General features: G+C 32.0%; 1 protein-coding gene across 1 annotated transcript; it reads right to left on the bottom strand.

Moving 5' to 3' along the window:
• Positions 1-2928: 2928 nt before the first annotated feature.
• Positions 2929-8843, bottom strand: LOC107434276 (uncharacterized; the record flags this gene model as incomplete). The annotated part of the gene is made up of 3 exons (XM_016045730.4): positions 2929-4483; positions 5218-5329; positions 8750-8843. Coding segments are annotated over 3 exons (1287 nt in total), but the record flags the coding sequence as incomplete, so codon positions are not given.
• Positions 8844-14639: the final 5796 nt, after the last annotated feature.

Here is a 14639-nt window from a genome sequence, read left to right on the forward strand (position 1 = left end):
CCGCGAATCGGCACTATTCCGGCCGATGTACAGTACACGCGCCATACACCCAGCATCCTCTCCTCAAGTCCGGCCTACCCACCAAAAATCACGGCCATCGGACCACCGACGCGCCGGGATCGGAGCGTTTTCCGGCGAGGGGTCGAAAATCTTCAAACGGTGATTTCTCCGCCGTCCGACCTCCGTTTTGCTCACCGTCGGTCCCGTTGGATTGCTCTCCTCACGATCTACAAATCTGCAAAATTTCAAAGCAAACGGCCACTGTCGGAATTTACTGTTCCGGCGACGGTTGCCGGTGACGTGGCGGCCCGCCGGAAATTACTGTTCCGGCGAGTACCCCGAAAATTTCGGCCAGCTCTAGTCCGCAGTGTTCGACCTCCTGAACCCAAATCCGACTTCCGTTTCCACCAATTCGCGACGGTTTGGGAGAATTGCGGAGCCGAAACCCGAAAAGCTTCCCGACGAAATTCAAACCCCGTCGGGTACGATCATCGGAAATTAAGACCGGATCTGTGATTAGCATCACTCGAGCTTCGATTCGGTATATGATTCGTAAATTTTAGTTATCGTTTGTGTTTTGACCCCCCCGGGTACCGGGTATTATTTACCCGAATAAAATATTAATTTATTTGACTGTCTGTGAATTTTGTTCTAGGAGCACCGGTGAGTCGTAGAATTGATCCCGTAGTGGATCATGGGTTAATTGCGTGCTCCAGGTGAGTGACCCACCTTCAAATTAATTTTGGGGAATTTAATTGATGAATATATTATGTGTGAATTAAATATTTGGAATTTCATTTCTATGTGCCAAATATTTATTGGATTTATTGTAGAATTATTTATGAATTTATTGGATTTAAGAAAATGCGAATTCTACAAATTTATGCCGTGTGGAATTATTTTATGGTTTTGAGGATTTTGAAATTGGTGTGGTTTTAATGGTAAATTGGGCATGATTTGATTTTCAAATATTTCAAAGAAAATATTTGGTTATATTGGTGATTTCAATTTTTATAAAATATGCCCATGGAATATTATGAGATTTGATTATGATATTTCGAGAAATTATTTATGCTATTGGGAAAATGTGGATATTTGAATTGATGGATTTGGAAGTTGGTGGATTTGAAAATCATGGAATTTATGGTATGGATTATAAGGAAATTGTGGAGAATTTCCCGGTTCAAGCGGATGGATTATGCCCGCTATGCTTATGAAAAATGTGAAATTTGTTTTATGATTTAAATTTATGGATTTTATGATTTTTAGATGCACCGTGCACGTACTGGTGTTCTGATTATGTGATATGGTATATGTGATATGGTTAGTGTGCACACGGTTGTGATTAGCGCGCAGGTGGGTGTGATTAGCGCGCAGGTGATGTGATTAGCGCGCAGGTGGGTGTGAGTAGCGCGCGGTTGATATTATGAGGGTGTCCTGTGGATGCCATCGGAGAGGGCGGCCACCCCCCTTTGGCCGGGACACCAGGTTAGCAGCGGCGCTGTGGGACGCCACGCGACCGTATGCCGGTTTCTCTCTATAACCTCCTGTCTGGCGGTACCTTGGGACGCTGGGTACTGTTGGCGCCACTGGTATATAGTGGGTGCATCAAATGATTTTCAGAACTGTGTTTTAAAAATAAAATGTTTGGAAACTGCATTGGAATTAAAGATATAATTGTTACCGCTTCTGGTATTTAATTGATGTCTTGGTTTTCGGGGAATATGGATAAAGGGTTTTGTGAAATTGTTTTAAAAGGGGAACCTTTCCAACTGAGAGAATTGTAAGGGTTTTGAGAGAAAATATTATTTCCAAATAATTATTATTTATACTTATTACTGTGATAATATATGGTATAGTAGTAGGGTCGCTCACTGAGATGATTAGCATCTCACACTCTTAAATTCCGTTCCTCTAGGTACCAGGTTGTCGGTGTTCACTCGGAGCGGACTTGATCTTCCTCGCTGTTTTAGTTCGGCAGTACCCTGTTATTCTTTTATTGCAGTTGTAATATTTCTTTCCTTCTTGTTGTATTTATTATGCACTGGATTACTGTATTTATTTTGAAGTGCTGCAATTTGTGGAATCAATTTGTAGTATTATGGGAGGAATAAGGGGATATTTTTAGAAGTGTGTTTTCAGTGCAGGTAGTTTGTGGTAAGTAAATCCCTTAGGGGAGGCTCTGCCGGATTTTCCGTTGGAGAGTTCGGTGGTATTTCCCTGGGATCAGGGCTGTCTAGGGTTCCGGAGGAGGAATTCTGGACGGGTCCTGACGGTAATTTAACATGGTTTTATATCGCTATTTCTATAAGTTTATATATATATATATATATATGTACATATATATTTTTTCAATTTCACATGTGGGTCTCTTTTCTTCATCATCACCAGATTTTAAACTAGGTTCACCAATGATCATTGCAACTGGGCTATCCCCAGAGGAACTTAGTCTCTTTTCTTTATCTGTGATAAAAAAATAAAATAAAAATTACTGTCTGAAAAGGTGGTATCTCATGTTCATCCGTATATATATTTAATACGTGGTTAGCACGCCTCGCATAAACATGAGATTTTAGAAAAAAGCAGTGTTTTGATCAATCATTTTTTTTTTTCAGCTTTTATTTGATGAAAACTCAAAAACAAATTCATTATCAATTAAATTGTACTTATATATTTATCAATTTATTTGGTCGAAGCAGAAATGGTGGTAACAAAAACAGGGAAACTACACACGTACAATATGTGGATAATATATATATAATAAAAAACAATCCAAGCTAGAAAGGAACTACACTTGATCTTATATGTAGCTAATTAATTTAATTACATTTACGTGATTTTCATCCATGGGGGATTATTTAACGTCCATACGTCTGTTCTTGCATCAATTTTTGATTTGAGACTTAAAAGAAGAGAGCAATTTGAAACTTAAAAGAAGAGATCCTTGATGGTTGAAATGATAGAGAAGATGGAGAATATAAGGAAAACAATCGCAACAGCAGTTGAACACTTTGTCCAAAGATCCTTGAAGAAAACCCTGCTGAGGGTTGCCCTGAAAACGTTCAAGTCAGTGTCATGATGCGTGTTAAGTTCTTCGCAGAGCTTATTGTAGAAGAAATCTACTACTATAATTTGGTCGCAGAGTTTGTTAATCATGTCAACCACTTCCTTGTTGCTCCCTAGCCTGTTGCTAACAATTTTCTTGTCAACCAGAAATTGTACATCTTCTTCAGTGCTGATGAGTTGATCCAGCAGAAAAACATCATTGCAGATATAAGGGTCACGCGGATGAACAAACTGCTCCAATGCCATGACGTTTCTGAAAATGCATTCGGTGTCGTCTTGTACTTTCAATTCAGGGACTTCCACATCCAAACACTTAACTTTACAGCACCCTTGTATCTAACAGCAACAGCGGCCATTCCACCAACAACAGCCTTCATCCTTTGGCTTTATGTCAGTTAGTGTAGCATTTTCATTTTCAGAACGCACAAAGTTCACGCCCGCGCTATCCAGCCGCTTTACAGAGTAGAGACAGTGGACACCATTGCCTTTGAAATTTTCATTATTCAAGGCCACCGGACGCATAAAGCGTCTAACCAAATCAGTGAAATGTTTGATACTCCGGAAATTATCACAGCTAATTATTTCCTTGGACTTATCTTTCATATCTACATTTCGAGGATGTATATCCAGGAATGTTCCCTTGGCTGCCACGTCGGCATCAGCAATGGTGGCAGCAACGGCACCCGCGGCGGGAGGTTTTCCAAATTTGTAATAATCAATGAAGAATTCACAGGCAATTTTTTTAATGGAAGCATCCAGATCTTCACGCCCTTCACTTTCCTGATCAGCAATTAGACTTGGTAGAAACGTATTAGCTGGTTTGTTCTTTAAGATGGAGTTTAATAGATCAGTGAAAACAAAATATGGGAGCTGATTTTCCAGCAGTATCAAATCCTGTTTTATAGCTGCCTTCAGCCATGGTCTTCTCAATATGGAGTCCTTTTGATGGTCTTTGATATCCTGATGCAGCTTGAACCGAGCATCACTTGGTATATTTATATTATGTAGCCGAATTTCACAGTTTCTCAAGAAGAGCTCAAGGATGAAGCAGGCATCTCGCAAAATCATGCGCTGGAAGTGGAGACTATCTACAGAATGAATCGTCACCGCATAACTACGCTGGAACTTTGCTAGCCAACCATTTGTTTTCATAAATTCCGTTCCGTCTTGAATATGTTTACAGAAATCGCGATTCCAGAATGCTTCCTCATATTTGGCTTTGCAAAGTTCCATTGCCTTCAAGATTGGCTTGCCATAGTGAATAGGGCCAATGGATACTAGCTGGGGAGTGTAAGCTTCTGGGCATATCCTTCGGAGCTTCTCCGGAACCTTCTGGATGCAACACGTATAATCTGGGTCAGGTTCCAAGTCATCTGGAATGTAGATAATGATCTGCTCAGATGCAGTTCCCCTTTCCCTAAAGACATGGCATAACCACAAATTTTAAATGAGAAAAACAAACAAACACAAATCAATTAGAGGGTATACGTGGGTAGAGGTGTTAGGGAATTCATTGACAAGGCACCGTTTTAGTTTGTGAGCCAATGTTACCGTTGAAAGGGAAACCAAGCTCTCTCTCTTGTTATTTGCCAGCAAATAACTACTAAGTAGCATCTATATATGAAATGGTAATTTAAATTGTTACTATTAAAATATTTATTTTTGAAATTTTAATGTAAAAAATAATAAATTTAAATATTTCAATTAAAATGTATTACATAAACTCGTAAGATGACAAATAAGAATAATAAATGGAAGTTTTTTTTAGATTACCCAATAATAAATGCAAGTTTCAAGTTTGGTTGGTTATTTGTAATAGGCTGATGTGTCAATGGCCCTTGCTCCTTACCACATCGTGTTATATATTGTAATGACTATTATATAAAAGCCAGGTCGTGGGAGGTTAGCCATTTTTCCGCCATTGGTGAATTTATAAAGCTGTGTTTGCAGCGTAGTTATGAGAATTGACCAAACTCTAGTTCTCAGGTACACTGTCTGAGTTGCCTAGTTGAGTTATGGTTATTTTCTAATCTTTGATTGCTACTGCAGCGGAACTAGAGTATTGACTGATAATAATTAAGAATCGGAAAAAATGGAATATGAAAAATTGAACCCATAAATATCATACTCATAGGAAATTAAAACTAAAACCTTGAACGCTCTAGAATTTCGATAGTGCTCTGCTTATCAAGTAGAGGCTCCTTCAAATCCTCCTCTTTCTCCGTGTTACGTGGGTTTAAAGATATATTCCATTCTCCTTTCCCTGAAGACATCCATAAATGACAAAACAAACAAAGTTAAACAATTCAGTTAACGGTACATAGGTAGAAATGGAGTAATTAACAATATGAAGCAATACATTTTCAATAATAAAGGTGGTTATGATTCATATTTTACACTAAAAAGCTAAAATAATCATAGTTTCATCTGCCTTTGGTTCCTAATTAAACTATATTTAAGAAAGGAAAGGGAGGGATGAAACATATCCGACCTGTTTGGTAGGACCTAGGGAGGATGCAAAAAATGGATGTAAAGTTTTGCCTCCCAGATTGGAAGGATTTATGTCACCTTTTCACGCTGGTTAGATGCTCAAAAATTTAGGTAAAGTTTAGATAAAGAGAGAATTTTTGTCCAACTAATATAACCATAGGATAATCTATATTTTTGGATAATTTTTTTTTCTTCTTGGTCAACAATTGTGGGTAATTTAGTTTGCCTAAAATTTCAATTTAGATCTTCATTTTCAGTATTTTCAATTGAGTGCTCAGTTTTAATTTTGGTTTATTTAGGTTTTACAAATTCAATTGGGATCCTAAATTTAGTTTTTGCTTTTATATGGCTAAAGAAAAATTTCAAAAATAAATATCTTATTATAAACCCAAAAATATTATAAACTTACAAAATGAAAAGCAAAAATAAATTTCAGAGTTAATTATGTAATGTTCGCATTGAAATAAAACTAAAGTTGAGAATGGAGAGCTAAATAAAATTAACTAAAATTAAAATTGAGACTCTCAATTTACAAAAATTAAAATTGGGGACCTAAATTAAAATCAAAGGCAAACTATCGGCTCAAAAATAATAATTAACCCAACGATTATTACTTGATTTTATTTAAACATCTTTTGACTTTTTAGAAACTAAAAACTTGTATGGAATTGTCATATCAGTAATTAGACCAATAATCACTATATGTGGAAGTATGTTTTATTTAGATATAAGTCATAATTGTGCTTGTGCAAAAGCTTTTCGAGATTCACACTTGACTTTTATTTTTACTGTGGAAAATTTTCCCATAAAGTTAGTTGCCTAAAGAATCAAAATTTTCTTTTACCAGATTAATGAGAAAAACAAAAGATGGCCGAGAAGAAAAAGTCTCATTTTTTAAGGAAAAAAGGAAATACGAGGGACAATTATCTATAGCTATCAAATTATTAGATCATGTAGATTTAGTGACTATGAATACTGTCATTCATAGTCATTTTCTATAAGTTTCTTATTATGTCATATATATATATATATATATGTATTCATTTTCTGTGTCCTGAAGGATAAGTTTTAAGCTAGGATTTTGGGATTTAAAATTGATATTTTAGTAACCAATCCAATATAGTGTTGTAGTTTTTGACTGATTTATTTATTTTGTTTAAAGAAAATTCAACAATAAAAATATCAAAAATTTATGCTTAGGACTATAATATTATAAATACCTAAAGAATAACAGCTTATGTTCTTGCTTTCCTAGTTGTTAGGTTGGGTTCTCATTACTAAAATAATTTTTTAAAATTAAAATAATTTAATTAGTTTCTTTCTAACTATTTTCTTTCTTTAACAGTGAGCTGTCTTAGCTCAGCTGGCGCACGGCTTTCAAGAGTCTGGGATTTTGCTTCGGAGACACCAAATTTGTTGGATGCTCTCATCTTTATCTAATACCCTCCTCCAAGCTCAAAATTAAAAAATAACCTACATGTTAAAAATTGATAATTCTAATCATATTTTTAACAAAAATACATACCTTTAGTTATTGGATTTTACGAAAGATTCAAAATTTTCGAGCCCCTTTGAAAAATATGAGAGTGTGCTCTCTGTCTCATTTTTCCAAGTGATTAGAATGTGTTCCTCATTTTTTTGAAAGATGATCGAAGTCTGTGTCATTTTTCGAAGGGGTTAGAAAATACTTCTAAAAATATGAGAGCGTACTCACTGCCTCATGTTTTAAAAATCTTAGAAAAATACGAAAGCGTACTCTCTATCCCCTTTTTTTTTTTTTTTTTTTTTTTTTTGAACGCTTAAAAAAAATTGAGTTTTTGAGGGTGTAATCTTTGTTCCAAAGGTCATTTTGGATAACAGTGGTCAAATTATAAATTTTGAACATGGAGGTTATTTTTCCTTTTTACGGTGATTAATAGCTGAATGATCCAAAGCTTTGTACGTCCACTTTATCCTAGAATAGCTAATGCATATTCCACCATTTCTAATTTTCATCATTCCTATGAAACGTAGGCTAAAAGTTTTTCTATAAGATTTCTCACCAATTCTTAAACCATTTTGGTTTGACTCTACGATTATACCAAAAAAGATCAGGTAAAATATTGGGACTAATTAAATTTAACTAAAAAATATTGGGACAAAATAGTGAAGTATATATAAAATAAATAAATAAATAAAAATTAAGTATGCAGTATATCCGGTGGCAAATTGAATGCTTTTATACTGGCAGAGAGCAAAGCTCAAGTTTAACAACGTGAAAATTTTCAGTACCCCATTGTTACCAAATCAGATTTCCAATTTATTACCACAACCCAATAACCTGCTGCTGTCACATGCTTTGTTAGAAAAATAATATAAAAGAAATGTAAGTCTACCTTCTATCAAAAAATTTTAGAACTATCTTTTATCGCTGGGTTGCAATATTTCTTCTCTCGTTTTTATTTTCTATATTTCAAAATGAACAGAAATTCTTGTTGTTATAATTTTTTAATAATGCGGAAGATACTATTTAGCCTATTAAAAATATAGTTATTATTATTTAATTAATTATATTTAGTTATATTTATTATTTCAAAATTTTATTTATCCATTTCTAAATTATATTAATTTAGATTAATTAATAAAATAATTATTCATATACATTTGGTAGATATATTGATAGACTAAGTAAAAACTCTAGCATTACTCATAATACTTTTTTCTTGTAAGGGGAGAGTTTTGATTTTTCTGCAAAGGTTAGCTTAGAAGCTTCACCAACCAAATGCTTACTCTTCTTCAAGAAAGCTCCATTGTTATAAATCTGAATCTCGGTTTAGAGACATTAATATTGTATTTTCAGAAGAGTAAAAGAAACGAGTTTTGTTTAAGAAAAAAATTGATTTGAGTTGGTGACCAGGCCAATTCAAAAACCACATGGCGGCAAGTCATTGGCCATTTTCAGATTTTTTTACCACGATGCTATCGAAGTTTTTCTTTCAAGTAAAGCTCCGTTCTAAAGCTGTGGCCTGACGAGTTCGCATCCAAGTCATAAGCAACACCGTACTTTTTACTTATTGGCAACAAATTTAGATTGTAAAACAACTAACGAAGGGCAAAATCAAAGAATACATGATTTGAAATTGGACAGTACATAATAATAATAATAATAACTGCAACTGAGAAATAAATACATGGCAGTGATAGAACTACTGACCTTGTGCGAATACTGGCGAGTCCTTGATACCGCAAATCGATGTGATGAGTGAAACGGCGGTGATGGCGGAAAGGTATATATAGACAACAAAAAGGTAAAGACAAAGTCACAGGGGCGAAGTATTTGGTTGCACTGTCCTGCAGCTCCAGAGAACATGAATGAATGCCCGGAGAAATTTTTTACTCCGCCAGGCCTACCAACACACTAATAGGCCCAACCAATAGAACCATGCCAACTAATTGACAATTTGACATGCCAGAATGTGACTCTTACCGGTGGTAATAAATAATATGGTTATTAGCACGGTTAGCCCTGAACAATATTTATATTTATATTTTGGTATTTTAACTATTTTTTAAGAATTTTGGTTTTTAAATTTTAATTTTTTGTTGCATTTTCATCTTCAAAACTATTTTTAGTCCACTTTTATCAATTTTAACCTGTTCAATACATTTGATACAAACGTATAAAATTTTATAGGGTTATCTAATTTTATAATGTTGTTATTTTCATATTACAGTAGATGTAGTGCATACCTTAAAACAACTAAAAATAATAGTAAATATAGTTTAAAGGATTATCGTGCAACAAAAATTTTGAGCATAGTTTTAAAACTAACTATGTGAATACCCTAAATAATAACACTTTTTAAACAAATACTGTTATTTATTGCTATACATAATAATTACTAGTGCTGTGAAAGTGTATGGTGGTGTGGCCAGGCCACTGATAAGGTGATGGGTCTTGCACTACAAATGTAGTTGTCATTTTTTGTCGGGTTATTAATTGTTATTAATTAGCTATGTTAGTCCTTAAATTACATATATATATATATATATATAATAGCATCTTCGTCCTTCATTTTTTTAAAATTTTTTTTTACATTTTAATTTCTAAATTTTAATTTTTAGTGTACTTGGTCCTTAAAATTATTTTTAATCTAATTTTAAATTTTTAATAGTTTCAAGGCGTGTTATACATTTATTGCAACAAGGGACAATCAAATTATAAAATCACACAACCCTACAAAACCACTGCATGGTGCATTATTAAGTGCATTACACGCCTTAAAACTACTAAAAATATACTACAAATAAAGTCTAGTAAAAAAAAATATTTAACTTAAAGTGAATTAATGAGGATCAGGATCCTCTCATCAGTTCAGCTTTAAGCTTTTACGAATCTGGTGCCATGTACTAACTAGTAGAAGTGTTCATCAGTTCGAAACAGACCTATTTTGGAAATAAGATTGATCTAATTACTAATTGGTTTGGTAATTTTCAATTCTAATTTTAACATTAAACCCAATTCAATCTAATCCGATAATAGTTTAGGATTGAATTTGAAATTGTGTTTATAAACCAACTAGTATATAAATGGTCAAGATTAATCTTTTTATTTATTATTCTATTTTTCTCTTCTTCTTTTTTTTCTATTTACTTAGTCTAATAGCACGTGCCAACTAGCAAATTAATGGCGAAAATTTAGATTAATTTTTTTCTTGTGAGTTTTCTTCCACTCCAACCGGAGAAGAAAATTTACTCTTGAGTGCAATAAAAAATGTTGGTTTGCTGGAGATTTGTTTTATCCTTTTTTTTTTTTTTTCCCTGTTTTAACTTCTTAAAATTTCATATCAATGGATACCCATATCATGGTTAAACTTGAACTCCAACAAGTATTTTATGTATCAAGGTTCATAAGTCTAACGAGAAAAAACTCCAACTGAGTTTTTTTATTCTTAATTTTTTTTTTTGGCAAAAAAGCATGGCTATTATTATATAAAATGACTAAGATGAAATGCTGAAAATCACAATTACCCATCTTGCCAATTTATTTATTTATTTATTTTTTAGTGGGTATGTGGAACCCCCAAAAAAAAAAAAAAAAGAAAAAAAAGAAAACCTTACCGTTGAGGGGGGAAAACACTAGTTTTGTATGTTAATTATTTTGTTTTATTGAAAAAAAAATCATAAATAGATATATATATACATATATTAATTACAATCATTTGTTACTAAAAAGTTTAGGACAATTCTATCCACACTACAATTTTAATAATTTTTTTGTTTCCAACAATACGCATAAATAAAATGTTTTAAATAGTCTGAAGTATTAAAAAAAAGAAATTAATTATTAAATACACTATAACTACGTGCCGATTCACTTTTACAATTAGATCCTGTACTATCTCTTCTGTAATTGAAGAAAAATATAAATCCTAATCATATTGATGATTTAGAAAAAAAAAAACATATAAAACAAGTGATTATCATAAAATCATCTCTAATGATTTTGTTAATTGAAGCCTATGTGGTATAGGATATGGAAGCTATTAATGTAATAGACAATGTCTATTAAAAATTTCTCGCTATGGATTTTGTTCACAATGGAATTAACTAATGGTGATGTGTAACTTTTTGGCTAATTCTTTTTTTTTTTTTTAAATGGATTTGCTTTTTCTACTTCTTCTATTTCCATTTTGCAAACTACGGAAAGAGCTGGTGTGGGTAAGGTTCTAATAATAAGGAAAAATTAAATTAAAGAAAAGATATGGGTGGAGAAAAGGACAGAGAGAAGATGGGTTCTGAATTTTTACAAAGATTTATGAAATGGAGGGCCTCTAAAAGTGGTGGAGTTGAAAGGGCAACTAGTATTATCGAGCTTTACAATTTGGGATTGGACGAAAAGAACAAAAAAAAAAAAATCCTTTTATTTGTTCGATCTCTTTTTGTCCACTTTAAAGTTTTTGGGAAACCATAGATCATTCATCGCTTCAGAAAAGAAAGAAGAAGAAGAAAAGTAAATGGTTTCCATTTGTAGTTTCATAAGAGTAACAAAAAAAAAAAAAAAAAAAAATTCTTTATTTTATTATCTTATTTCATTAAGGGTATAAAGGAAAATTATGGATTGTAATGTATGTAGGTTTAATTTTTAAGTCATTAGCGATAAAATAAGTACAGAGTATTAGTGTAGTTAGAAAAAATAAATTTTAAAATGGGTGTATATAGATTAAAATACAACTAATATGTTTTATAGTGTCTATAAAATCACCCAAAACCTTATTTGAAAGTTAATGAAAACCAAAAGAGGAAGAATTAAATCTTAACCACACAATTATTGAATTGACAAATGTAACCAAATACTCAGAAGCTTAAGTAAACCTCAGATGAGCAAAAATCCTGATCCATATACTGAATGAATGAATACGTAATGAGCAAAAATCCTGATCCAACTTTTCTATTACTTTCCAAACAAACCAAAAGAAAAATTAATTTTCAGAAAACTGAATTTTCAAAAAATTAAATTCTAATAATTATTTTTTCTCTTAACTTTAATACTTTTCAAACGGACCTTTAAGTTTATGTGTGACGTGAAGATAGGAAGGTATTGCAATTGTTGTGATATAATATCTAATTAATAGATAATATCTTTGAAAAATATTCTTTAATGAATCCTATTTTTAAAAAAAAAATTTCACTGATTAAGATTTTAAATGTTTTTTTTTTTTACTTTATTTTATTATTATTATTATTTTTATTGCTTAGTTTCTGGGATTTTAAGAGGAGAGAGAAACTTTAAAGAAAGTTACCTAGCCCACTTGCCTACCCCGAAAACAAATCATTGTCATTCCACCCCAAAAAAAACAAAAAAAACAGGCTTCCCGTGCCTCTTCCCCAAATAGATCTCCACCACACCTTTTTTTTTTTTTTTTCCTCATTTGTGATGGGTATGGTTCATCTATGATGAATTTAAAGGTGATGATGATGTTTAGCTGTGAAAACTGTACCCCTAGAGCAATGAATGTTTTTTAACAGAAGGGAAATAACATAAAAATAAAGAGAAATAAAGAGGAAGAAAAAATGAAATTTGAGTAGATGAAAAAAGACATTTGAAAGTAAGGAAGATGAAGAAAAGATTGAAAGGCGAAAAAATAGAAAAGAAAAAAGAAATTTATTAAAATAAAGAAATTATTGATTTAGCTTAGGGTTTTCATAAGGATTTTCAAATCTTTTGATAGCAACATTGAGTTCTCGAGCCACATAATTAAGTTCTTTTTATATAATCATGTGTAATTCTTCAATTCTTCTATATCCTAATAATAACTTTGAGAAGCATGAAGTTGATAATTTCTCAAAATCTAGCAGAACCTTCATAAATAGAGGGGTAACTAACATCCTCTATTTTCTTTTGTTATATCATCTTAACAGAATTTTTTTATAAAATTATTAAAAAAATATTTGTTAAACATTATCCATTTTATCTGATGTAATAATTTTTTTAAAAAAATAAACTAAATAAAGAATCGATCATTAATAATACTATTTTTAAAATTTGATAAATATTTTTAAAATTTTATAGAAATTTTAAACAAATTGTGAATGGATTGGCATAAAAATATTTGTATAAAATCTTTCATAAATATAAAATATTTTACTTGAAATTATCCTATCAACCAGAAAATTTTAAATTTTTAAAGCCTTTCGTACAACACTGCATCAACGACTGATTGTCTGTCGAACTGTCATTGGTCAATATCTATCATTTATTACGTAGTTTTCTTTTGGCTCGATTGGTTTGTGTCAGACTCTGATGGGAAGTGGGAATCATGCAACTATCAAAAAGAGTTTTTTTGTAAACACTGTATATTTTATTCGATGTGATAAATTTTTTAAAGAAATAAACAGAATAATGGATAAGCCATTAACGATGTTCAATAATATTTTTAAAATTTAATGGATATTAATAAAATTTTATAGAAATTTTGAATAAATTGCGAACGGATTGGCATAAAAAAATATATGTATAGAACTTTCATAAAGGATCAAAAAATTTTTAATTGAAATTATCCTATCAACCAGAAAATTTAAACCTTTCATACACAGTGCGTCAACGAGCGATTGTTGTCGGACTGTCGTTAGTCAATATCCTTCATTTATTACGCAGGTTTTTTTTTTTTGGATATATTATACTAATATACTCTTTTCTTGTGGGTCAATTGGTTTGCGTCAAACTCAGTGATGAGAATTGGAAATCATCTGAACAATCTTTCCGGACTTTATCTAAATGGGATCTTTTTCATTTCCCACCATCCAAATCTGCATCTAACCTATTCACCTAAAATAAATCTACATCTAACCTTATCGCTTCCCCTCTCACGGTTTCCTGAATTTAATGTATGCGTCCTAGCCATTCGGAGTGTATGATGCCAAAATGGCATTAATTTTAGGCAAATAAATGACATACAGCATGTGAGACACATGCATGCGACGACCTCGCATTGACGCAGTGTCATATAATGCCAAAACCATATTTAATATTGCATTGAGATTCCTAAAGAACAGAATATACGCATACACAGGGAACGCTATTATAAGGAAACTCATCCACTATCTGATGGGGATAGAAATTGACTGTTTTCAATTTGCGTAATAATGCAGATCAGAAGGCCTACAATGGCTATCACCCATCAGTGATTCGCAATGATAGTGTTATATATATATATTTCACTAAAATTCCGAAGTTTTGTAATATTATGTTCCGATATGCGTGAACTACATAGTTCTTTTTTTATTCAAAAGACTTCATAGTTTAGAAGGCTCCTTTTAGAAGTCTCAGTCGAATATGAAATGAAACATCATTTTGGCATCATATATATGACCGAGCATCTCATGTCTCCCATATTATTGTATGTCAAAATTGGATTCTTATTTATGCTTGCATTCTCATCCAAATCCTTTATTCCAAAACAATTTAATCCAATAGTTAAATAAAGGACAATTCATTTATAGCATAGGGTAATCATATGATTATGAAAAATTATTCATGTTAGTCCATTTTTTAACAATTTAAACTTTTGAATTTAAATAATTTCTTTAAAATATATATATAT

This window comes from Ziziphus jujuba, chromosome 7 (genome assembly GCF_031755915.1).
Source record: "Ziziphus jujuba cultivar Dongzao chromosome 7, ASM3175591v1".
Taxonomy (NCBI): Eukaryota; Viridiplantae; Streptophyta; class Magnoliopsida; order Rosales; family Rhamnaceae; genus Ziziphus; species Ziziphus jujuba.